The sequence below is a fragment of the Suillus subalutaceus genome (genome assembly GCF_016647625.1).
Source record: "Suillus subalutaceus strain FC151 chromosome Unknown DFJ58scaffold_8, whole genome shotgun sequence".
In the NCBI taxonomy this organism is placed as follows: Eukaryota; Fungi; Basidiomycota; class Agaricomycetes; order Boletales; family Suillaceae; genus Suillus; species Suillus subalutaceus.
In genome coordinates this window covers 125,949-150,215 of record NW_024540257.1, presented here as the reverse complement: position 1 = coordinate 150,215, position 24,267 = coordinate 125,949, and the positions used below count along the sequence as shown (strand labels likewise).

General features: G+C 47.9%; 7 protein-coding genes across 7 annotated transcripts; 3 read left to right on the top strand and 4 right to left on the bottom strand.

Moving 5' to 3' along the window:
* Window positions 1–297: 297 nt before the first annotated feature.
* Window positions 298–4,866, bottom strand: DFJ58DRAFT_762253 (mediator complex subunit MED14-domain-containing protein). The gene is made up of 20 exons (XM_041388535.1): window positions 4,629–4,866; window positions 4,442–4,574; window positions 4,300–4,391; window positions 4,213–4,246; window positions 3,984–4,116; window positions 3,794–3,934; window positions 3,576–3,739; window positions 3,490–3,542; window positions 3,323–3,412; window positions 2,980–3,271; window positions 2,780–2,927; window positions 2,551–2,729; window positions 2,393–2,471; window positions 2,022–2,343; window positions 1,924–1,971; window positions 1,560–1,871; window positions 1,401–1,522; window positions 1,265–1,350; window positions 784–1,214; window positions 298–732 (listed from the first exon to the last, which is right to left on the bottom strand). The coding sequence occupies exons 1-20, from the start codon at window positions 4,742–4,744 to the stop codon at window positions 432–434; spliced, it is 3,276 nt and encodes a 1,091-aa protein (XP_041249294.1). The 5' UTR covers window positions 4,745–4,866; the 3' UTR covers window positions 298–431.
* Window positions 4,867–4,949: 83 nt separating this feature from the next.
* Window positions 4,950–7,264, top strand: DFJ58DRAFT_762249 (chaperonin GroL; the record flags this gene model as incomplete). Its single annotated transcript, XM_041388534.1, has 4 exons — window positions 4,950–5,207; window positions 5,272–5,322; window positions 5,373–5,433; window positions 5,487–7,264. Coding segments are annotated over exons 1-4 (1,763 nt in total), but the record flags the coding sequence as incomplete, so codon positions are not given.
* A 4,278-nt stretch (window positions 7,265–11,542) lies between these two features.
* Window positions 11,543–13,442, bottom strand: DFJ58DRAFT_762246 (uncharacterized protein). The gene is made up of 8 exons (XM_041388533.1): window positions 13,214–13,442; window positions 13,082–13,109; window positions 12,956–13,023; window positions 12,764–12,933; window positions 12,517–12,709; window positions 12,312–12,450; window positions 11,882–12,281; window positions 11,543–11,810 (listed from the first exon to the last, which is right to left on the bottom strand). The coding sequence occupies exons 1-8, from the start codon at window positions 13,433–13,435 to the stop codon at window positions 11,582–11,584; spliced, it is 1,449 nt and encodes a 482-aa protein (XP_041249292.1). The 5' UTR covers window positions 13,436–13,442; the 3' UTR covers window positions 11,543–11,581.
* Window positions 13,443–14,020: 578 nt separating this feature from the next.
* DFJ58DRAFT_741927 (uncharacterized protein) lies at window positions 14,021–15,529 on the top strand. The gene is made up of 2 exons (XM_041387166.1): window positions 14,021–14,090; window positions 14,157–15,529. Exon 2 carries the CDS (start codon window positions 14,265–14,267, stop codon window positions 15,441–15,443), a length of 1,179 nt encoding a protein of 392 aa, XP_041249291.1. The 5' UTR covers window positions 14,021–14,090; window positions 14,157–14,264; the 3' UTR covers window positions 15,444–15,529.
* Window positions 15,530–16,100: 571 nt separating this feature from the next.
* DFJ58DRAFT_837072 (Alpha/beta hydrolase fold-1) lies at window positions 16,101–17,395 on the bottom strand (the record flags this gene model as incomplete). The annotated part of the gene is made up of 7 exons (XM_041392335.1): window positions 16,101–16,196; window positions 16,265–16,349; window positions 16,411–16,469; window positions 16,502–16,699; window positions 16,741–16,967; window positions 17,018–17,182; window positions 17,242–17,395. 7 exons carry the CDS (start codon window positions 17,393–17,395, stop codon window positions 16,101–16,103), a joined length of 984 nt encoding a protein of 327 aa, XP_041249290.1.
* Window positions 17,396–19,419: 2,024 nt separating this feature from the next.
* DFJ58DRAFT_837071 (uncharacterized protein) lies at window positions 19,420–20,843 on the top strand (the record flags this gene model as incomplete). Its single annotated transcript, XM_041392334.1, has 14 exons — window positions 19,420–19,524; window positions 19,574–19,589; window positions 19,651–19,674; window positions 19,723–19,747; window positions 19,797–19,822; window positions 19,866–19,912; window positions 19,969–19,993; window positions 20,122–20,137; window positions 20,190–20,217; window positions 20,266–20,372; window positions 20,546–20,573; window positions 20,623–20,678; window positions 20,741–20,765; window positions 20,820–20,843. 14 exons carry the CDS (start codon window positions 19,420–19,422, stop codon window positions 20,841–20,843), a joined length of 552 nt encoding a protein of 183 aa, XP_041249289.1.
* A 532-nt stretch (window positions 20,844–21,375) lies between these two features.
* DFJ58DRAFT_910784 (uncharacterized protein) lies at window positions 21,376–23,520 on the bottom strand (the record flags this gene model as incomplete). The annotated part of the gene is made up of 8 exons (XM_041395204.1): window positions 21,376–21,742; window positions 21,933–22,071; window positions 22,125–22,438; window positions 22,498–22,698; window positions 22,727–22,874; window positions 22,927–23,024; window positions 23,110–23,193; window positions 23,488–23,520. The coding sequence occupies 8 exons, from the start codon at window positions 23,518–23,520 to the stop codon at window positions 21,656–21,658; spliced, it is 1,104 nt and encodes a 367-aa protein (XP_041249288.1). The 3' UTR covers window positions 21,376–21,655.
* Between the last annotated feature and the right edge of the window lie 747 nt (window positions 23,521–24,267).

Genomic DNA, 24,267 nt, shown 5'->3' with positions numbered 1-24,267 from the left:
GACTTTCATGTATCAAGCACCTGACCTGCGCACAAAGGAACGTCTCGTTGAAGCTACAGGGTCATCTCAGTCCCAGGTCTGAACTGTCGATTTTATGCATTGTATGTCGTTATCTTGCGTTGATACTATTTCCCTTTCGCGTCGCTTGTGTATTTACAGTATTTGGAATGTTGAATATAATATAGAATGTCGGTGTTTACTACATGTTGAAATCCATCGCAATACAAAATGACATGAAGATTCTAAATTTAGGACGAACGAGTCCTAGTGTAGGGGGGCAAAACTACTTGGCTTTAGTTTTGCCGGTTATAACCGGCAAAACCGGCAAAACGAGGTAGCCACAGCATGCACGATCCAACGTAGCGGTGTTTTTGCAAATTTTAGACGCATTCACCAAGTATATAAAGAATGCCAATCGAGTAGAGAAATCTTTAGAGTTGTCTATCTCGCAACTTCTTCAACACTCGTTCATGCAATGCCCTTGCCACACCGCTCACAAAAGAGCTATCACAAACTACCCCGGCGTCGATGTAGGCCACCCTTGCATGTTCGTCTTTTATACGCACAGACTTTATGGCATCAATAACAAGGGTCTTGAAGTCTGGAATTGGTAGCAGAGTGAAAAGCTCGGGAGATGGTGATGATATTGAGGAGCTTGAGCCGAAAAGAGAGTATGACGCATCTAGGATAGCAATCCGTTGTTCCGTCATTAACCGGAAGTCAAGAGCATGTCTACCACGTTATGTTAAGTTCCGATTATGAGCATATAATGAAGAACTGCACCTGAGGTCGCCATATAGCACCCTCCACCAGCCTAAGCCTTTGACGTATGTGTCTACCCATGGTTCGGATGTACCAGTCGTAGCCGCTATACGTGGTCGACCTCTACCACGTCCTGGCGACTGCTTGGTGTCACGGGAGCTCGCTCTCATGTGTTCAAGTTCCACTGCTATAGGAAGGGTGTTTCGAAGGAGTTCAACAAGGCGGTCGAGTGAGGATGCCAATGGACCATGGCGGAGAACGTGGCAGAGATATGGCTCAGCTTCTTCATGGGGATTGGTTCGTAGCTGGTGATTTGAGAAACGAAGATGAGGCGGAGCGAGAGAGGAAGGTTGTAGGAGGGTCGGCGAAGGCGCACAACGTGAAAAGCGTAGCTCGAAAGATCCACCTGTAGGCGATAGCTGATCCGTACAAGTAATTAAGACCGTATAATCCTGCAGAAGTGGGGTGAAACATTACTCGACAAATGAACGGTGAAGCTCACTGAGGCGTACGCAAACTCCACAGTTTGTAGGTCAAATGATAACAGTCTCACGTCCGGCCATTTCTTCCCTTTCGCCATTCGTGCCACTGCATTGCTAAGCATCAATAATACATCGACAACTTCAAGCACGGCATACCTTCACGGGCAATGACGACCATTTTAGAAACGCGGGCCCACTCCTCTAAAAACTCGTCCACACAGGTATCGACCTCTTCAGATAAAAAGGAGACCACAGCCTCGGCCGCGTCATAGATGATTCTTTTCGATGGACGAATGATATTTTTTACTGCTAGACCCTGCCGCGGCACGCTTCCCAACTGGCTGTTGTACGTACTTCAATTTCACGCATGTCACTACCTGCGCCTTCTTGTCTGACCACCAGTTCAATGGTATGACGCGGATGTTAGGCATGGCCGCCTCGGCTGCTGGTGCGCCTGATAGAATGTCTGAGGACTGAACACAAAGTGCCGGTACAGAACGTGCAAGGGATGATTGAATGTGTCCAAGTTCGGATATCTGTGGGAGGGTGACAGTGGGGTTGACATGGGTGTAGGGGATGCCACGAAGCTTAAACTGGCGCTCGACTCGGGTGTATGCAACGCGTGCGCTAGAAGAACAATTGAGAATTATTGGATGACGACGGAATAAGGCTTTCATACCAACAATATGCATAAAGTTCCCGGAGTACTTGCGTCTCCAAGTTGAAACTATGCTTACATGTTAGCAACACAAACCGGAGAGCTGAAAGATATCTCACCTATCTTCGCTTCTTGATAATTCTGAAGGGATATCATCTCGTTTTCTCTTTTGCAACACCAGTGGTTCGTGCGACATAGATGATATCACAACTTCATCCATGCCAACGCCAACACTCCTATCACCTCGTATTCGTCTCACATCAAGCCAGCCGATATCCTCCATAATCATGTTGCCAAACATCGTGTCCGAGAGCATTTTTGTTGATATAAGCGCGTACCTGAACTCTTCGTCTGTGAGGACAAGCACGAGGTAGTGCGTAGGGAAGTTGGCAAGCTGGATATACATCATGCCGCGCGCTGCGGATCCAAGCTTTTGAATTTCTGAGACGGACGTGAGACGGAGCATAAATATGAATTAAGAGCACCAAACCTTCTTTGGGAAGTTTCGATGTCGGAAACACTTGGAAGCCAAGGTAATTGGCTTTTTGTTCCACAATATCTGTAATCGTCTGCCAATATACTGCCGTGAGGATCGTAATCAGTGTAAAAGTAAGATCGCGTACGTTAAATCGTAGTCTGATGAGTAACATCGAAAAGCAGATTGGGTGCTTCGTTGAGTTTGTCAGATAGTGCAGAAAATCGTGGTCCTCGGCCAGCTGCTGCGAGGTCACCAGTATCTCGAATGCTCAGCCGGCCTGTCCTGGTGTCGATGGACACGATCGCGACTTCGTCGGCACAGAGATGTACCCGCAGAGAATGATAACCCCCTTGTGTAACATTTAACGCGAGATCAGAATTGTGATTGTTTTGTACCCACTCTCAGAAACCAGAACCACTTTGCCTGCAGGGGAGAATACCCGAATAAGACCCCGTTGAAGCTGGACCAGGTAGAATCTCAGGATTGCTTGTGTGTGCACCTCGATCACCTTTCTCAACATTGACTCAAAGTCAATATTATCAGACTCCTATCGAACGTATGTTGTGAGCAGCCTCGTCATGGAGGAAATATTGACATACAACCGCAAGCTCGTTAACCGCAACTATCGCTTCCTCAGCGTCGATATTGGCAGCCAACACGCCCTTCATCGGTTCCCATTTTGCGTCAAACTGCAGGCTTTCAACATCATCAGAAGGGCGCATGTCACCTAATTTTGACTTTCGCTGAAGCTCGGCAAGCATCCGCGCTATAGGTGATCGCGCAGCTTTTTTGTCAACCTTCTCGACAATAGAAATAGTCAAGGTACCACCATGCGGTGGTAATTTGAGACGATTGGGGGCCACCACGGGGGCTCCGGGTTGTGGAGGTCGCCTGAGTGCACATGAGCAACAGGAGAATGATCCATGAAACTGAGGGCCTTACATCCAATACGATACAGCAAGTGTTTTACGCCCATCACGCATCTCAACTTTGAGGAAGTCAGGCCCAACCAAGGGAGCGCATCCTCTGAGCCTGTGGAAAGCCGTCAGCTAACAACATTGTGATCATGAAGATTTACTTGGTAGCACAATATTTCAAGTTGATAGGACATGGACATCATTTCTGTGCGTCTCCGTGAATTACCGTCCAACGAAAAGAAACTCTTTCACTTACGAAGGAAATTAAAGAGCCTCACGAGAGGTGCATCTACCGTTCCCTCTGGAAGCTGCGGTCGCGGTGGATCTTCTGGATTCGGAGCAAATTCTTGTTTATCTGGGAGCGGAAGGTAACATGACATCCGTCGATCAGCCTCGTCTGCAATGTGTCGTCTGAGGAGGCCGGTGGGCTCGGAAGGGAACTCTAGGTGTACACGCCATAAACGACAATATGCAGTGAATCAAACGACATCAATACCTTGCATGCCTGTGAGGTCACCACCAACAGTGATCAGGAATTTGACACTATCAAAGAACCAGCTGTCATTCTTCTCTGCACCTCCTAGGTAGATGGCAGTTTCGAACAACTTGGGGACCGAGAAGTGCACACGTCCATTAGCTGAGATGAATTGAGTGAGGGACTTGGGATTATAAGCTCAGAAAGATACCAATGCGATGCTGAAACATTTCCACCGGGATTATCTCCGACATACGGAGACGGTAGCGGATGGCGTCTTCCATGTCACTGAGCGTACTTATAACTTCAGCGTCTGTTAAGGGAGTAATTGGAATGATAGATTTCTGTGGGAAGACATGAGCATAATCCTAGCATATGGCAAGATGGGGAAAACCTTGATGCCAGAAGGTAGCCGCTGATATGTTGCCCGTAGTAAGAACATCCAGCGAGGTGAGTAAGTCATGATTTCGTAGCCTACGGCATAGAACGCGTGAGGACAAGCGTGAGGGTGTGCAATATTTCTGTACCTGGAAGGATCCAAGCTTTCCTTTGCGTACGTCAGACCTCTCATGACATCTTCGAATTGCTGGTTCTGATTCATGAGAAAAGCAGTGATGTTCTGGAAAAAGATCATGAAGTGTAAAGCCCTGATGAAAACGCGTCACTCGCCATGCATTTCTGTACGGTATCTGCATCCCGCGCCCACTTAGTGATGGCATACAGCTTTACAACTTGCTTCTTAGTCTTCACGACCCAATCAGCGAGCGTGCGTTTTCGAGCACCATCGGACATATTTGGAAGGCTTAATGGAGGTAGTTCAAAGGACATATATGGAGTGAACATGGGGTACACTCACGTCTCAGCAAGTTCAGACAGCTCAGCATAGATGGCCTGGGCCACTCTAGAAAGAAGGTCGCCCAGCGGAACCTGGCCATCAAGAACTCGAGGGAGCTCATTCTCTAGCTCCTCCATAGAGGGCTCGTGGTAGCCGTTGAGGTTGTTAATGATGACTGCAGTTTGTGAGCTACGGGTTAGCGCATAGTCCGTAGGACCATCAGCGCTGCGAGGTAGTAATGGTTATTAACAAAGAGCCGACACTCTGTACCAAATATAGTACTTATTTCCTTTTCCATAACTGTGTATTTGATTACATAATCAGTGAAGTTCTAGATTTTTCCCCGAACATTTTTATTGCGAGTTTTTACCAACTCTTTCTTCTGCTCGTTCTCTCTTCTTTTCCTGAAGTTCTAATTTGTTGTTGAAGTAGCTATGCACACGTCTTCCCGTGCCCTCCGTCGCGCTGCCGCAAAGGTTAAGCCTACTCTGACCCGCGGTGCACACAAGGAGATCAAGTTCAGCAACGACGGTCGTGCTAGCATCCTCAAGGGTGTCGACGTCCTTGCTAATGCAGTCAGCGTCACCCTTGGTCCAAAAGGTTAGTACCACCTCTTTCACTCTTGCAAACCGAACTAGAACTAAAAAAAATCGCGATTTCACAGGCCGCAACGTCATTATCGAGCAGAGCTTTGGTGGCCCCAAAATTACGAAGGGTAAGCCCTTTCTCTCTCTCTAGGTCTACTCTTACCTGAATCACCATCAGATGGAGTAACCGTGGCTAAAAGCATTAGTCTCAAGGACAAGTTTGAAAATCTCGGCGCCCGGTAAGTTCCTTTTGTCCCACTGTCAACATACCACTTACGCGTTCGCGAAACAGGCTCGTGCAGGATGTCGCGCAAAAAACAAACGAAATTGCTGGTGATGGCACTACTACCGCAACCGTCCTCGCTCGTGCTATTTATGCTGAGGGCGTCAAGAACGTCGCGGCAGGGTGCAATCCCATGGACCTCCGTCGCGGTGCTCAATCCGCCGTACAAAAGGTTGTCCAGTTCTTGGAAGCCAACACCAAAACGATCACCACCACAGCTGAGATTGCACAAGTCGCCACCATCTCTGCTAACGGTGACGAGCATATTGGTGGACTGATTGCACAAGCAATGGAGAAAGTTGGGAAGGAGGGTGTCATCACCGTAAAAGAGGGCCGGACGATCGAGGATGAGATTGAGGTGACGGAGGGCATGCGCTTTGACCGCGGTTACATCTCCCCGTACTTCATTACCGACGTCAAGACTCAAAAAGTCGAGTTCGAAAAGCCCTTCATTCTCCTCTCCGAGAAGAAAATTTCGTTACTACAGGACATTCTCCCATCCCTCGAGACTGCCGCCTCCGCTCGCAGACCGCTGGTTATTATCGCAGAGGATGTTGATGGCGAAGCCCTCGCAGCTTGTATTCTTAACAAGCTCCGCGGCCAGCTCCAGGTCGTAGCCGTCAAGGCACCCGGTTTCGGTGACAATCGCAAGAGCATCCTTGGCGATCTCGCCATCCTCACCGGCGGCTCAGTCTTCACTGATGAACTGGACGTCAAGCTTGAGCACGCAACAGCTGACCTCCTGGGCAGCACTGGCAGCATCACCATTACCAAAGAGGACACCATCGTCCTCAATGGTGCCGGCTCCAAGGATGCCATCTCAGCACGGTGCGAGCAGATCCGTGCACTCCTGAACGACCCCACCACTTCCGAGTTCGACAAAACGAAACTCCAAGAACGTCTTGCGAAGCTCTCAGGAGGTGTCGCCGTCATCAAAGTTGGTGGATCATCTGAAGTCGAGGTCGGAGAAAAGAAAGACCGATACGACGATGCACTCAATGCAACGCGTGCAGCTGTCGAGGAGGGTATTCTCCCGGGTGGTGGTGTCGCACTTCTCAAGGCCAGTCTTTCGCTCAAGACAGCCGCAGCTGGCGAACCTGCCTCCTCCGACCCCGATATCATCCCAACTGCCAACTTTGACCAAGGCCTTGGCGTTAGCATCATCCGCCGCGCATTGGCACAGCCCGCACGCACGATCCTCACCAACGCGGGTGAGGAAGCAAGCGTCATCGTCGGCACGCTTACAAACTCGTCCAACACCTCCTTCGCATATGGTTACGACGCGGCAAAGGGCGAGTACACCGACATGATCGCGCGTGGTATCGTCGACCCGCTCAAGGTGGTACGGACAGCACTCATAGATGCTGCAGGTGTCGCAAGCTTGCTGACAACAAGTGAATGTTGCATTGTAGATGGTGAGGAGGAGAAACCTGCTGGTGGTATGCCCGGTGGCATGGGCGGCATGGGTGGTATGGGCGGCATGGGCGGGTTTAAGTAAGGACTCAATGTTGAGCCTTACCTGCGACCTTGTGATGCGCGGGGTACAGTAATTTCTATCCGCCGTCAGTAGTCACCTCATTTATGCTGATTTATTATACTTTTGCTCTGTTGTTGCACGCCGCTACGCCCCCCTCACCATCATGCACTTCACGTATTTGTAAACCACATTATTACTTACTTACTTGCATGGAATTGAAACACCACTCAGTTTACGTCTCCTTTGTGTGGTTTTCGATATCTGCATGCACAGCATGCTACTAGATGCATGAACAGTTGTGGTGCTTTGATGACCTGTCCGAGTTCGTGGATGTCGCCAATCTGACGGACATCAAGCTCTCTCGCCGAAATCGACGTGTCTACGTCTCGTATCTATCACTGGTTTGCCAGTGTTCTCATTATGATTCTGGTCCGAAACCAACAAAGCGGGTGACTTTTCGAATTCCTTTGCTACGATTTCTGCTCTATGATGGATCTCTCCTTTATGTAAGGTATTTGCAATTCACATCCGCTTGCCTCTCATGTTTGTCTTGCTAATTTTCGCCTTCCAATCGGCATCTCTTCTCGCTATTGCGTCTCACCCCGATCTGGCGGCTGGCAGAGTAGAACGAAGTGGGAAGGTTTTTTTTTGGGGGGGGCCTCTAGCCTGATCGGCATGATGAGCATCTGATTATCTGCGATCCGTGGAGTCTTTCCCTGACCTCATTGGCATGCGATACTTAGAGTCGTCGTTGCACGCGTTCCACAGACATATATTCGTCCTCTCCCCATCCCGAGTGTGTTTGAGGTAGTGGAACAAACTCTGTTTCTCTACTTCAAACGCATGGAGAGGAAGAGAGTTTACGGTGGTTGTCACACAGGAAGTGCAGGAAGCGTGTCGTTTTGTCCACTGCGACGCATAGTATTTAAGCTGTCATTTATATTCTTTAGGTTGTCGTTAATTAATTATAACCTTCCCATATCTCCGAGTTTGAGATTTCAAAGCTGAGAACATATCTGGAGTTGGGGAAGGGTATTTCATCAGAGTTGATATTACGCAGTATACGTACGGTGCAGGGAGTGGTGAACATATCTACAGTACTGTGCGTGCCGAAGCACTATTCACCATTTCCTACATCGATCATACGAGCAGGATGTAAGTTGAAACCCGAACTTGAACGCGGGTGATTCAAGCTTCAATATCAATGTCTGCCAGAAATTAACTCACTCTAGCCCGGGCCTCACCCTGTCTTCTCAATATTGATGTCTTCATTGAAAATGTTCCACCACCACCACCACCTCGTGCGTTGGAGATAGTAGAGCTGACAACCTGCAATACCGTTGATCTCGAACGCACGAGGGAGAGCGAGAGAGCGTTTTTTTTTCGTTCGAGCTGGGTTTGTTGATGAAGAGTCGGGTTAAGTTGTTGTCCATGAAGAGTATGTGGTTGTGCAGGACGTACATATTTTGCCACCCGCTTATGTATGGTGTCCCTCAACTATAAGACTGCCAATGTCATTCGTAGACTGGTCATCACTTGGTGACAGACCGGTCATCACTTGGTGACAGACCGGTCATCACTTGGTGACAGACCGGTCATCACTTGGTGACAGACCGGTCATCCCCCGAATGTGCTCTCAATTACGAGATTGTAGCTACAAGACATTCGGAGTGGGGGGAAAGAAGTTAGCGTGGGTTTTTACTGGACGGTCGAGGCGATGGACTGCAAACGGTGTGGGGAGTGGTGACTTACTATGCTCGATGTGCGTGTTCTATATGCAAGCATGGGATATCACTTCGAACATCGTAAGAACATGATGTAAGGCGACATGATAATACAGGCAAGCTTGAAAATCACTTATGATGGACGCATTGGGGAATGGTTGAAAGGTCGCGGTAGAGGATGTGTTGCCCGCAGTGGGCAGTGAATCAAAGCAGCGTGTGATGAAAAGGACGGTCCGACTGTTTTCCGGGACTAGCGGCAAGTCCCTCAAAACGGGAGTCAAAGAGGACAGAGACGAGCCCCTCAAAACAGGTTACACGAGCCAGAAAAGGAAACTGGGTGTGAGAAACTGTAAACATATGAAACAAAATGAACGGGAGACGGGGGGTCCAGGAATAGTTTTCATTCTTTGCTTTCAAACCTCATCTGTTCTACCATCACAGTCTTGTAACAAGCAATCTAACTTATTTCCTTCTTGCGAAATCGTTATCAAAGCTCTCGCGGCAGACTTAGGGTGTTGTTAACACAGGGTAGGGATGGTTGATAATGAGATGAGTTAGTGGATGTATTTTATCCAAACTCCCTTCATTAGCTGCCGTTTCAACTTGAATGGATGCCGATGTCAAGGATGATGTGCACATATACGAGGACGCTACAACTATAGGCTGTCTCAGCCTGTCTGCCGTAACGATGGCGCCATCAGGCGTCCAATATAGTTTCTGACTTGGCTTTTCTCGCTCTTGTCCAAACCCTTGCAACAGTCATTTATTCGTTATTGCTTCAGACACTCTACGAGACCTTCGGCCGAGTATTTTACAACCCGTTTTTCCCTTTCTCTCTTCCCCCCGTTTCTTTCCGAGTACTGATTGGCTTAAATACCGTACTTACTCGTAACGTTACCTTGGTGTTTTCTGGGCCCTCGAATTGCAGACTTTTATTCTATCATTCGAGCCGCACACGCTAAATAGTCAATACCACATCTTTTTTGACATCCAAAAGTCTACTTGAATCCTTTGTCAAAACAATCTCTACTCTACATCGTCATCTGGATCTTATCGGTTTGGCCCACCGAACAGTACCAACGACGATGTCATCACACTACAACCTTCAACCTCAATGCTCCGCTGTCACCAGCGTCGAGCCCACTATACCCAGAACATTAGCAGAGTCTCCCTTGATTGAGCAAGAGACTTACAAAACCCCAACTCCCTCACCAACCGAGAGCCCCGTCTCACGTGTTGGTGAGTCCGTTCTCAAACCCGTCCGCTCCTACAGCGACGTGGTACGAACGAGGTCCGTCACACCCCAGCCTTGTGCTGGAGTGCGTTCGGCAAGCGTTAGCAGCGCTACGGCCAGTCCCCGTGATTGGACCTCCCTAGTGGAACCAACTAGTAATAAAATTGTCGAGAATCCTTTCTTGAGCACGAGTGAGTCGTCAGGTGAATCGGATGATGAGAACACACCTTGGACGATGATTGATGACTCGTCGTAAGCCCTTCGACACAGATAGAATAATGTTTTCTGTCGAATGACAGGATGAAAGTCTGCGATTCAGGGGTCCAGAAAACACTAAGCTAACATTACGGGTAAGTATGGTATTTAAGCCAATCAGTACTCGGAAATAAACGGGGAGAAAAGACGAAAGGAAAGGACATGTTGTAAAGTGCTCAGCCGAAGGCCTCTGAAGCAATAACGAATAAATGACTGTTACAAGGTTTGGACAAGAGTGAGAAAAGCTTAATCACTGGAAAGTATATTGGACGCCTGATGGCGCCACTGTTACACCTACATATCTTGAAGTACCAGAACGTTAGGTAGGGAACGATGTAATGTAAGTTGAGATTCTGCCATAAAATGTGCAAAGAATAAACGCCATGCAGAGAAGTTTCGCCATAGCCTTCATTCTTTACCACCATACGGCATACGAGCGAGGATGCAACTTCTTGAAGCTTTGAAGCGTCAACTTGAATAAGTGAGCATCTCCAAGACTTTGTCATGACCTTGGGTCTTGAAGATACTCACCTTAACAAGTGGTCACACACTCCTCGTCAAGTGAGTATGTACTAACTACACTGATAGGAGTCGTTTCCCCGACATACCCCAACGCAGTAACCAACTTCCTTCATCCACCATCCAGCTCCTGCCATTACCCGCTTTAGATTACCCACACGAACAGTAGTACATGGGCTACATCGTTAAGTATTATCACAACTGGCGACAGCGACATCCATAACCTGCGCTGGCGGCCGTCAAAGTTTACATCGATCTCAAGCCAACCTCCCTCAACATGTCTGGACAATCCAACAACGTCGAAGGCCCCATCCAATTTGAGCATCTGATCAAGGCCATGGCGATTCTCTCAAGGCCTACCCGAATCATATGTGCGCTCAAATCAAGTGGCTCAGAATTTCGTTTGATCTGGGTGGGTCGGAAGAATGCGGAGGCCGTGCGTTTTGCTGTGGGTCTTGTGGAGCTGGTCAACTTGAATTAGTGTACGTGTCAAGTTCTCATTGAATTTTCCCAGCACGTAGTAGATATATTAAATATCTGCAATGCGTTCCTAATGTCCATCTAGGCTGCTTGGCTGGCTTTGTTCCCTGACTTTCGTTGCGCGCATGTTCATGTGTTTGAGGTAGTGGGATAAGTAAGTATATCACTTTCTCAAACGCACGAGGGAGTGCAACAATCAACTGTGCAAGGGAGTTTTGATTCGACTTGGCTTTTTCAGCTGTTTTGCACATCGTTCATTTCGCACCATCCTTGTCACGCCTTAGTTTGCATACAATCGATACGAAGTACAATGCGCAATATTGTATATAATGAATGTTCGTGGTATTCCTCTGCCCAAACCCAACGGAGCATATTCCACCGTGCTATTCCATCTCCCGATCCAACCATAGTTTCGTCATTTCGTTCCACTGCGGACAATGCTGACGAATTTCTCCCGCCCATCATCGACTTGAGTCATCTCCAATAATACTACTGGAAGTTTTGGAACTGACTCCATGCCGGGGGCGCCCATTGGGGCAGCAATGCCCACAACCTTCGTCACCGATTTCTTGCAAACCGGGCACCGAGTGCAGGAACCGTACGATGCGCACTCCGAGCAAACGGCGTGGTGACAAGGACGAATGCTACAGAACAAGCCGGTAAGCGATCACTTCATCCGCACGAGGAAAAATAAGGTTTGCTATCTAGTACGTACACACAGCCCAGCATATTGTTTTGGCATTTGCATTTTTGCAAAGGGACATCCACGCCGGGCTCGTAACTGACGCCTGTCCCCGCACCCATAACGGAATCTAACGTAGAAACAGATTTGATCGTCTTAAATGCGTCATATCCGTGGATATCAGTTGGCACTTCATTGAAGATGTCGAAGAAGGGAAAACCTGCTGCCGCATACACTTTGACGTCAACTGGGGTTGGGGGTGCCATCATCTTGGTAACATGTTCAAAGTGGGTCGCATTCAGAACTTGTACGTTGAAGACCTTTGCCCTCTCGACGTCCCAGATACGTGGATTGTTGTGATCTTCGTTGATGGCCTGCTTGATCATCCCACCAGCGCCGAAACTCATCGTTGGCATCATTTCCCCCGCCCCCTCTCAGTCTCAAGATCATATGGAGCGTCGACTCCTTTTGAATGTTGTAGTCCGAAAGCTTCCAGTCATCTTCAAGCTCATTTTTGGCAAAGATGAGCCGTTGCTGGTCCGGCGGAATTCCTTCCTTGTCTTGAATCTTTGATTTGAGATTTTGTATAGTATCGCAACCTTCTACCTCGAGAGTTATTGTCTTTCCCGTGAGAGTCTTCACAAAAGTTGCCCCCCGCAAGTTGGCACATTCTGCATACCGCTGTAAGCGGTTGTAGGTGAAGGTGGTATCTTCGGGTTGACCATCGTCATTTCGGAGCCGAGAGAGAGTCCAATTTCATGAGGTGTGCGATAGATGTCTGCTCCCTTGAAATGCACAGAAGTGTCATACGCCGGTATGACTTCGAATTGGATCCCGCCCGTTTTCCTCCGACCCGGTGATCTGGATATTTCTTAGACATCACTAATTCCGTAGACTGAAAAATGTACCTGGTACTCGATCGAATAACCCGATCCATAAGGAACAGCAACAAACTGCTTAACTATACCCGGACCAGTTGCAATACCATCTACCCATGGCTGTTCAGGTACGATGATGTAGTCCTGCTTTTTTTCACAACGCCATTTTGCCGCTTGAGCAGAGTAGGCCATGTTTGGAATCATAGGCTCGCCAGTGATTGCCATTGACGCCGCCAACATATATCCGAATAGCGAATTTTTTTTTGCTATTAAACTGCAACCACATTGCTTCCCGTTCTACGGCCCGCAGTGATGTATGTGTGATAAGGTCTCAACCAGGACCGACCAAACTCACGGTACATTGCAAAGAACAAGCCACCCTTCTCTACCATATCTTGTGGCAAGACATGAGAAAATTCAGCAACATTATAGAGTGGGAAAGCCCAAGTCCAGGTGGAAGATTGTTTGGCTTCCCGGTTTCGGGTACGCGGACTGTGCGCCGGAAAGAAATTCCAAGGGAATCGCAATCGATGGAGAGGCGGTCAGCACTGCATCCATTGCCACGGCGTGGAAGTTCGGCGCTGAGGGGCTCGCGGGGTAGGCAATGGTTGAAGAAGGAAATCAGCGGCTCATCCTCATTTATTTGGAAGTCATTGGGACCGTACAACGATTTTCCGGAGGTCACCTTGACACGAGAATCCCTCGACATAGTAGAGATGTGCATTGTGTTACCTAGCTCAAACCTGTTAATCGATCGAGTCTAATACCAGCCACCGCTGAGATTCAACGGGGTTTTAAGTTGCTGTAACTGTAAACTCCGCGCAATATCAGTGTATGCGCGCAGTGTGTTCTGACGAACAACATGATACCTGGCTTCAAAGCCTCACCATGCTCTTGATTCAGCGCGTTGCTACTGGATATCAATATTCAATACCAGATTTTGCTGAACAACTTGTCCTGTGAGTTGGCTGTCTGACATGTCTGACCCATTTGTAGCGTGGTCCGAGGAACGGGTGAGGGACCTCATGTGATATTACAAGTGGAGGAGTGGTTGGTATGCGTGGATAGGCCCAGCGAAAAATGTATGATGTGAGATTGTTGATCTTCAAGCTAATGACCACCAGGGCTGCAATACTAGTCTGTCGTCCACATCTCGTGCTTTTAAGTGAACACGACACCGGATGTTTGATATGCTCAGCATGCTTACCACTGCTTGGTACTGTGTTCAGTTGGAGCGTCCCCATTACTCAAGCACAGTGGAATTTTCCCAGGAGCAACTCAACGAGTCAACGAGCGATCATGTATATGAGTTCGTGTACGTGCATCGAGTCTAGTCAAAAGTAAGAATGCAGGTAGATTCTGTGGTTCGTGCCACCTTTTCTTCATTATAATGATAATCTCTGGTGATTAACAATGTGGAATTTCCACAGGGCCAAGCACTTTGTGCGACCTAAAGGAACAACAACGCAGCTATAGCTACAGCGCGTGATCTCACCCACAATGCGTCCACATTATTGCTGTGGACGACGCTGTAATTTATGAGGGTATTAAAGGCAGGGCTCCTTCAAACCAGCTTCTCATCTTACTCACTTGTCATGGACCCTATTGCCAACTTTCCATTTACCAACCTTCCAGCTGAACTTGCCCTCCTCATCCTCAAATATGCCGCGCAACCCACCTTTGACCAAACTGACAAATATGAGACTAAAAGTCCGTACTCCTCGACACTCGCACTCTGTCACGTCTCCAAAGCTGTCAGGCGCGTTGCGCTTCCCGAACTCCTACACACCGTATCATTGCCGAAATCTGAAAACCTGAGAATGTTCGTCGATGCTCTGCGTATGCAGCAAGAGTACGCGGAGATCCAAAAACAAAACGAATCCCGTTTGGAGTGCGGGGAGGAACAAACACAAAACGATCTCTATTTCGACTACGCACCTCACATACACAAGATATGGATTGGGTGCTCTGGTGCGAATATCGTACCAGATCACCTGCTCCACCCGCACTATGCACCGGCACGTAAGCTTGCCATCAGCGTCCTGACACCGGTGCTACTCGCTACGCCGTCCCTTGCCCTTGCTTGGACAAGTCTGGGGCTTTTTTCAGAATGCCTGGAACATGCATGGAAGTATCATGCAGACACGAATGCCAACGACGAACAGTCCCCACGTCCATGGAACACCAAAACCCTGACGTTGTCGGGTGAGACGACCGCCGGCGGCCAATGGGAGCTCCTCAAGGACACTCCCCAAGGATCCGCTTTCCTTGCCTCAATCTCCCACCTCACCTACGGGTCCCACACAACCACATTCGACGAATTTCTTTTTATATCCATGTCTCATGGCTTACCTCGGAGCTATAACCTACCTTCATGGATGAAGAGCATTCCATGGCCTCATCTCAAGAACCTTCAAACTTTCTCAATGGCCTACCCGTATATCAGACCTCCGTTCGATATATATGATTTCGAGCACTTCATAAAGAGAAAGGGAAGAAGCTTTCACGTAGAGGTGTTGACATTGTCTGCAGCCATGCTGACGCGCCGCCGCGATGATCGCCGTGATTGGAGGATAAGTGCGTTTGGTGATACTGCTCCTGGAAAGGAGTATATTCGATCGGATAGAGTTGGTTTGAAAGTGTCCGATTCTTCCATACAATTTTGGTTTGATGATGATGATTGGGAGAAGATTTGGGCGTGCGGGTTGTGCGCCTGATGAGGGGTGTTATGAAGCCGAGAAGGGATATTATGATATGACTGGTGTTATATGTATGTACATGACCGCGATACCCAATGGACATGGTCAAGCCTTTGTTACTGTGCAACAACACATCTCGATCCCAGATTTTCGAATCAACTTTGAACTGACAAAAAGACAGGCTATGATGAGACATGATATCAACAAAGTCCGGTGTCTAAAGAGTTCCTTGCTAAGTCAATAAGTGATAGAATGCACGTCGAGTAGGGCTAGCTTAGTCTTCGCGGGCGGGTGTGCTTCCGGGATGTTTTGATAACCACTGGCGAGGCGTTGAGGGGTAGTAGCGAAAGCGGCCTGCTGGAGTAGCACCAACGTGAAACTTGATCTCCCGAATCAGTGTCTTCGAAGAAGTCACCTTAAAGATTTTTCGTGTAATATTTGATCGTGCAGGCTACACTTGCACAATGAACTGCTACACCAGGACCCTCAAGTTTGCAATCGCATGCATAGCGATGAAGCGCTCTTACAATATTTGTTGATCTCTCAGCGCGTACGCCTTTCGTTTTGATATATTTACATGCAAGCGATATATATAGTGAGATCATAACTATAGACGTATCGTCAACCGAACATCCCCACCCACCAAGGAACAACCGCAAAGACTCACCTAACGCCCTACATCTTCGCCTTCGTGTTCCCCGAACCATTCGTAATCTCATTCAGGATCTCGCCAAGTGCCTCACCAAGTTCGTCTGGTTTCTCTTGCGGAATCTAATAGGTTTTGGGAAAACGATATCTTACAACTCACTTCGACAGGAAAATAAGAGGAAGACACATACCAGATGTCCTGCCCCCTTGATAATTCGCTGAGACACTACCCTGTGCTCCGCAGCGTCTAAAATATCCTTCTTCGCCACTTTAGATCTATATAAATTATGTCACGCCACTGTCGACCACGAGAAAAAAAGAAAAGAAAACAACGCACATAAACTCCTCAAAATCAGCCCAAACGACATGAACCCCCCTCCCAGCCTCCTCCACCGCCTGCACGCACGCCCAAGAGACTCGGGCTCCACCGTATGCGATAAACACGCATACAACGGGCTCTCCTCCTCTTTCCTCAACGTGGGCGTCACATAACTCTTCTTCTTCCCCGCACCAAGTTCGGACTCGTTCACCTCTTCAAATCCATACCTCAGATAACTGCTCAAAACCCTCTTATCCCACTTCCTCCAAACGCCTTTCCCACCACCAACCACTTCGTCAACGTTTCCCTATCCGTCCAGCGATCGCGTTTAGTCAGTGACCCTCGGACGTTTGCGGCTCCGTGGATGGAGCGAGGGTCAGTAGGAGTAAGAGAAGGGAACATCAATGTGGGTTCGACCATTATGAGAGCAAAGGGCGTAAGAGAAGGGGGCATGGATGTGAGCGCAAAGATCCAGAGCGTGCAACTTCCTGAATGTGCGATTCCTACTACTGTGCTGGATTTGAGCAAGGGAGTAGAGAGGAAGGCTTGGAGGTAGAGCGAGATATCTTTCGTTGCTTGAGGTGATGTTAGTATTAGTAGTAATACATGATGGGGAAGAACGTACTGCACATCGCTTTCCCGGCTGCCTTGCGCGCATCAAACACGGAACGGTTGAGAAGTGCCGTTTGACCATGGTTGGGGAGGTCAAGCACCCATATATCTCGGATCATAGCGCAAGTTTGAGCGTGCGATAGCAGGCGCGCGATAGTAGGGTCGTACTGTTCCTTATCTGAAGCACATATTAGGTCAGGGTGCGAGATATGGCCGTCAATGAATGGAAGAACTCACGACCAGCAAGTCCGTGCGTGAACACGAGTGTGAGACCATCTTTGGCGCAGGAGACAGGGTAGTACAGTGTAGAACACTTGAGTTCGACTGGGTCTGAGCCTAGAGTTGTGTGTAATGAGAGGACGCGCCTCTCAGGCGCCGGAAGCTGGGACATTTAGTTCCAGGTGTTCAACCAAAATCAATTTATAATAGGACGTTCGTTGAGAGAGGAACAAACTGATAGAGGAACCAAGGACAGCGCTACTAGTAGTAGTACTAGTAGCGCCCACTTTCTCCCCAACCATGTTAACAAAATTCCGATTACTACGGCGAGTCGCATCTCTCGTGGAAGTCGGACGTTGCCGGGGGCCGCAGCGTGGTAATTTGTGCTTGAGCTTGACTTGTGAACCGATGAACGAACTAGCTAGACAATGAACATTTGAACATCGAGATGCGGCTGATCAAGGTGATATTAGCCTCAAGACTTGTTTAAACCGGCCGTTGTATGGTTTGATATAAGCATAAGGTGAGATTGTTCGTCATTCAAGTTCGCTAGAGGCTGACTACGCCGTGATGTAACTCAGGCACTACGTATATATAGTAAGTACCCTCGTCAGCCCATTGGAAGGCATGCCAACAATCATGAGCTGCGGGTGGAGATGCCTTAGATGTGCAGGTAAATCAAATGCACGCTGAACTTTTCCGACCAAGTACTGGATTGCATGGTACGCCTGTAAGTTCACTAGATCAGAAAACCACGGTCTATTACACAACATATCCCAGAGAACGGTTCAACGAATCGTCGATATTGCTGCTGCTTCTCGTGGTGATCATCATGGGGCCTGTCCGGTCTTCACTTTTTTGGAAGAATGTGGCGCCCGTCTCTTATTTTATTGATGGCTGTGGACGCGCCGGGGCTCGGAGGTTTGGTTTTTTTTTAAATCAAATTTATTGTCAGGACCTACCATGTCAAACAAAGCCCTATTCGAATTCATACGTTAGCCTCCAGGGACTTGAAGGCACAACTACTTCTACGTACGAAGGTCACCCGTTCCTATTCGTACGATGCTCCGGCGTGTCTGACGTGCAGCCACCATCAAGGGAAAACAGAGTCATGATTTGCAATTGCGCATGGCATGATGAATGGTCGAGCGTTAAAGTTTCCCCGACCTCTATCCTGTCTACATAGCGTTGGAACAAGCTGGTCTCTGTAAAGGGTCAGAGAAGGGTCACTTTCACGGGGAGGATTGGGGACTTGCGCCAGTGGAGATGGGACCACATAGCAAAAGATGGGCTTGAAAGGAAATTAGGCTGCGATTGATGACGCTCGCGTGTACGTCAAACCCTCAAACTTCCCTGAACACCCGTGACTGACTCTGATTGATGAAAAGGGGACAGTGTAATCAGTGGCAGCTGATTCATGAGTAACAAAAGCTCAGACATCATAGACTATTGGAAGAACAACCTACCAAGTAGCAATTATCATCCCGGATCAGGCCTTGCGCACCACACGCAGGCTCGTCAGCCTCAGCCCAGCGTGTAACAACACTGCCAGGTATCACCTGTACAAAGGTAATTACCTCTATCCGATGCTCGCTCATTGTTACGGCATTGCAATGTGTATTTGATCTTTTATATTCAATTTGTGTTGAAATGTTTTAACGTTTCATTTCAAGGCTTTAAGTTTCAATTGACTTGGCAAACTGAGGTCTGCCAATACTAGTAGTACCCTGTAGTACCCGAACTACAAGTAAGTAGATGCAATCTGCCTTAACTTGTCTTGTGTAACCTCCCTCCAGTGCAGCGCCACTAAGCTGCCTTCCTCCCAGCTTTCAGCAATGAGTGACGTGTCCACGTGCATTTGCCGTTCAGTTCATAGGTAGGAGCAGAGCGTTAACGTTTGTGCTTCGATTCACTTGGTATTATCGTCCAAACTTTTAGGGTTGACCATCTCTTTCGTGTCAGTCTGTCTCGGTTGCCGAACGCATTCGACACCCACTTAGATAGTTCTGATAGGCAACTAGGTGTTGCTGCTGCTCAGGGCTTATGTTATTATCGAGCCTTCCCTCTTGACAGACCACTGCTCAAGTATCTCGTGAGTACACAACAATATCACTTATATATCCTCCAACTGAAGACTTTTAGGTCGTCACTGTCTTGTTCGTTTTATATCATACTTATCGCATGCATTGTTTAACTATGATCCAGAATTCTGAATACCATCGGGGCGCTATTGACCAGTTTCATGTACTGGTCGTTCTTTTCCAATTGTCATCGAAGTACATCCCCGAGTTGTCAGGCATGGTGAGCTGCCTCACGTGCATAATTATGGCGTCTTCCGGTTTTAACGCAGTTGCAGGAGCATGGCGGTGAGCAAGATACCTTTACTCTCAGATCGAGCATACCCAACTTGAACTCGACCTACGGCAGGCGATGATGCTTCTCTTTGTGAATGTGAGTTCCAAATACGTCCTCGGGATCATTTATCTGAGTTATTTCCAGTATACCTACCATTCATCGTGCAAAGGTACCGTGCTGATTGCTATATGAGTGATGCTTACCTTTTGGCGCCGCAGTTTTTATTGTCACCGAGTATGGATAAGTACGTCATCATGCGTTAGTTGTATGTGCCATCTGTAATTCAGCTGCGTACACAGTCAGCGGCAACAACATCTACGTCACCATACCGATAGTAGGTGTTCCTTCGCATTAACGAGAGATCAATGACCTTACATTGATGAGCAACAGATTTTATTTGCAGCTTCGTCTTATGGTGAGTTTCATCGTGCACTACATCTCGGCTGTTCTCTCAGACTTGTTTATGATAGTGCTCGGTTTGAGTTAGTCGGCTGGACAGTGCTTACTTTGTGCATGTGACTGACGGTTCTCTTTTGCGTTTAGTACTTATTCCACCGCAGTAAGTTTTTTCTCGATAACGCTCGAAGAACCTAGTTCAACGACATATCTAGGCAGGCCGGGGCTTTCTTGAACGACGCGGTACGTTGGAGTATTTCCCTAAATCCTTTCCTGACATATTTTTGGTAGGTACTCAAAATCTCTGTCGCAAGAGCACTTCAGACTGTTTTGTGTGACTCCATGATCAGCCTTTCCGTCTACTTTTACCTACGCTCTGCAAGATCCGGTGTCCACCGGTACGTCGATGTGCTGCAACCTGACCGTTAAGGTATTTACCCATGTGATGTAGCACGGACACCCGTATCCAGAGCATAATTAAGAATTTCACCAGCATGGGCTGTCTTGTGTGGCAAGTTTTGCACCGCTTTAATGCGATAACCACTAAGCACCTTATTTCGTGACCTAACAGTTTGTTGGCTATCAGCATATGCATCTTGGTACGCAGCATGATCTATACAAAACTTCTCAACTAAATGATAATCTCAGTACTGGGCAAACTCGACTGTTGTCATCCGCAGGTGTAGGCACGGTTCTCAGAAGTTGTGAGTGATGTCTTCTCCTGAGTTACTGTCGTTCCAGAGTCTGAGATGACATGCATAAACAGCATATGCAAATTCGTTACTGTCCATGTAGGTGAAAACTACGAGCCGATCATCCACAATAACTCATGGTACGATTACTAGACTCAACGCAGGGAGGCGACCTGAAGATATGTTTCGAACGATGGAAATCGAACTTCCAACGATTTCAGTGCACGCTTCGAGATAAAGCGGCTACCCTGTGCGAGTCGAGTTCTAGATATTTGTGTCCTTGTGAATGTAATAGCTCAACACTGAGATGAGTCATCTTCTTGTGTTCATTGCATGCAATAAAAGTCAGTGGAACACCACATCTATTACCAATAGCTCCGGCATCGGCATATGCAACTACCTCCAAGAGATTGCTCTTTCCGTTTCGTTTGGAGGTCGTCCAATATCCACGGACTCTTCGGATTCGAGGATATACCATTGGAGGTTGCTTAAAGGCCATGCCAAGTCGGTCGTAGTTGTAATTATTCCGCATGTGTGACGTTTATGAAGAGTTCATCAGGACATCGAGACTCATTTGTGATATCGAAGATAATGGATGTGCATTTATTCTAACATCATGGAGATTCCTTGACATCTGATAACTTTCAGGTGATACCTGTCGTCACGACTTTCCAAGAGTCGGCTAGTCAACCTCTGGAGGTTCCCGATGGCAGATTAAATATAAATCACAGGTATAGCCACTTGCGCTACACATTGAGCGATGTATACGCAAAACATGAACCTGCACTTGTACTACATAGCAGAAAACAAGAGCGAATCATAGCGGTGATAGCGAGTGTAACAGCACACGAGCCTGTATATTGATAAATTGAAGAAAATGTATATCACCAAAGGATCAGATCCTCCTCTTCATCCCCAGATGGTGCTCAGAGATGTGACGCGATATATTGACGCGCCTCACGACGGTTCGGCAACCTTGCCAATGACATTCAATTTTCGCATCTGAAGCCCCTGACAAGTGACTCCTGGAATGCATCCTCAATGCATCCACGACCCTTCAAATCCACAGGTCGTATCTTCTCCGACAAGCCAGTCACAAGAGAAATGTAGTGGACGGCGAGTTGCAGGTTCCGTAGGAATTACGGCGAGCCTAAGGCACCATCAACATCGGGTAAGCAACTCAAAAACAGGGGATCACGTACAACCTGGAAGCAGCAGATGCACCAAGTTTTCAGCTTAAGACTAGAAAAGTTCCTGATGACATACACTTTGTTGGACAAGAAGTTGCGAATAAGTTGCATCTCCTGAGTCTTCGTCACTCCCCCCAGTGGAATTCCCATTAGAGGATCGTGTGCTCTGCTTCGCACTGGGAGGTTCACGGAGATCTGAAACCGTCGTTCGCACCCTCGACTTCTGATTGTTAGGCATCATCAGCCCATAGAAGACAAACATACTTACCAATTAATCGAACAACCAGCCTGCCGTTCAAGCGAATACATAATAGACCAGACGGCAATGTGATTCACAGTGCCGCAAAAATGACATTTGTAGTCAAATTCATAGTCAAATTCGGTCGCCTCCTCTTCGAAGATAACCCTCATGACAATCTTTGTGCCTGTTGCAATGCATGACCATCCATGGCTTGTAAGTCGGGTTACTTGTTTACCATCGTCGATGCACAAATCGTACTGTCCTTCTTCTACATATCGTCTCTGAAGACGTGCTTCAATGGAGTCACACTCAAACAGAACTTGGAGCATCTTATTGAGTTGCTAAAGAAAATTTGATCAGTAAGCGTCCACAAGACGGATTTTGAGGCTGGCGCGCGGACCTGAAATGAGGTGCAGAACTTCACTGGTATTGCATGCTCGTGGCCTGTTGCGTCCACCAGTGTCACACAACCAACTAGTGCGACAGTTCTGTTCATCAGCTTTGCATTGTGATCAGCAACCCTCCGATCCTCCTCCCGCTGCCTCCGTATGATTTCCAACTTTTCGTGCATGTCATGTTGACTTTGCATTTGGGATGACCACTAAGCAAAGTAGTGAGTGAAGGCAAACAATCTTAAGAGAATAGAACGCAACCAAATACTCCGCCAGAAAACGGTCGATTTCACTGAAGCATCCAGCGATAGCTTGTGTGACAGATGGAGATGCGAGACAACGTTCATGCAACGCAGTCACTCGAGTTGAAGTGTCTTGCAGCATCCTAAGTGCAGCTTGATGTCAGATACATTTCAGCACACCGAGAAAGCACATACCTAAACAAATGAACCTCTCCGGGATTGTTCAGAAGGATTAAAGGCAGGCGGGGGCGTTGCACAAATTGCAACTCAGTCGATTGAGTCGTGATGTCAGACTATCGAGGTCCGCCTTGTTCTGATTATGTCTCTATGATGTACGTTAAAATCAAGAAACGTCCTCGCGATTGCCTAAGTACTCACATCTATGGCTTGAAGGCCTGACAATAATCCACCGATAGCCGCCTGCATCGGAGCACCAACAAGTGGAATTGCACCTACAATGGCCTGAAACAGATGGTAAAGCTATCTGAGCCATATCAGAAGCTTCGCGGGCAAGTGGTACACCGCCAGAGGATCCGGAAGAAACATTGGTAGAGGCTTCGAGATCTGGTTCTCTGGTCGTAGAAATGGGCTGCATTAGTGATGGATTCGAAGGGGGGCATAGGTAAAGAAAGGGGAAATCGTAGAGATATCTGAAGGGGTGGAGCTATCACCCTCATGGCCGGTGGTTGTCTGACTCGTCGAGCTGTGTTGTGTGCGTCCTTTCTTTGTGGTTCGCCTCAGGCGAAGGGGAATGACCTTGTCCAAATCCTTGACCCACAGAAAGTACATTTCGATCAGATATGCAAGGTCAGAGGATAAGTGATTGTCTGTCTTCGCCTAATGTATGAGACGTAAAGAGAGCAAGGAAGGAAGGTGGTTGAGGAACTTGAGGTACTTGAATACAGCACCTCACAGCCACGAGGTTGATCGTAGTTGTGCACAATACACAGGCTCAACGCTCAAATTTCAAACTCAAGCCTCGTTCAAGCGCCCGCAGCCCAATTGTACAAGAAAGGGAAAGACGACGTGTTTCTTTTGTCGTCAGTCCCTCTTTCGCCCTCCAATCTTGCATCCCACGCGTGGAGCCCAGTGAAGGGTGCCATCCGAGTCAGCTGCAAGGTACATATACATAGGAAGAAACGGGCGAAACGAACCCGAGAAGTATTAATGGGAAACGTGAAGTAGCAACGCAGGGACTCTCGACCCACCCTCCTCGCCAACGTTCATGTCAGCATCCAAATTGAAGTCCTGACTATTAATACTTCCGAGTCGGTCACCGGTGAGTCGCATTCTGCATACTATAAAATCATACGCTCGGAGAACACGACATACTCCTCATGATAAGACCAAAGATACATCAGGAGGAATAGGTGGCGGAACGAAGACAAGTACTGGGATTCGGATGACTTTCAGTCCAAGGCACCGTACCAAATTCCCACCTATCTAATACTTATGTAATCTCACTGTTTCCTCTCCCTCCAACCTTGCATCGATGATCTAGTCGTGACTCGTGCGTACTTGAAGGGTGTCATCAGC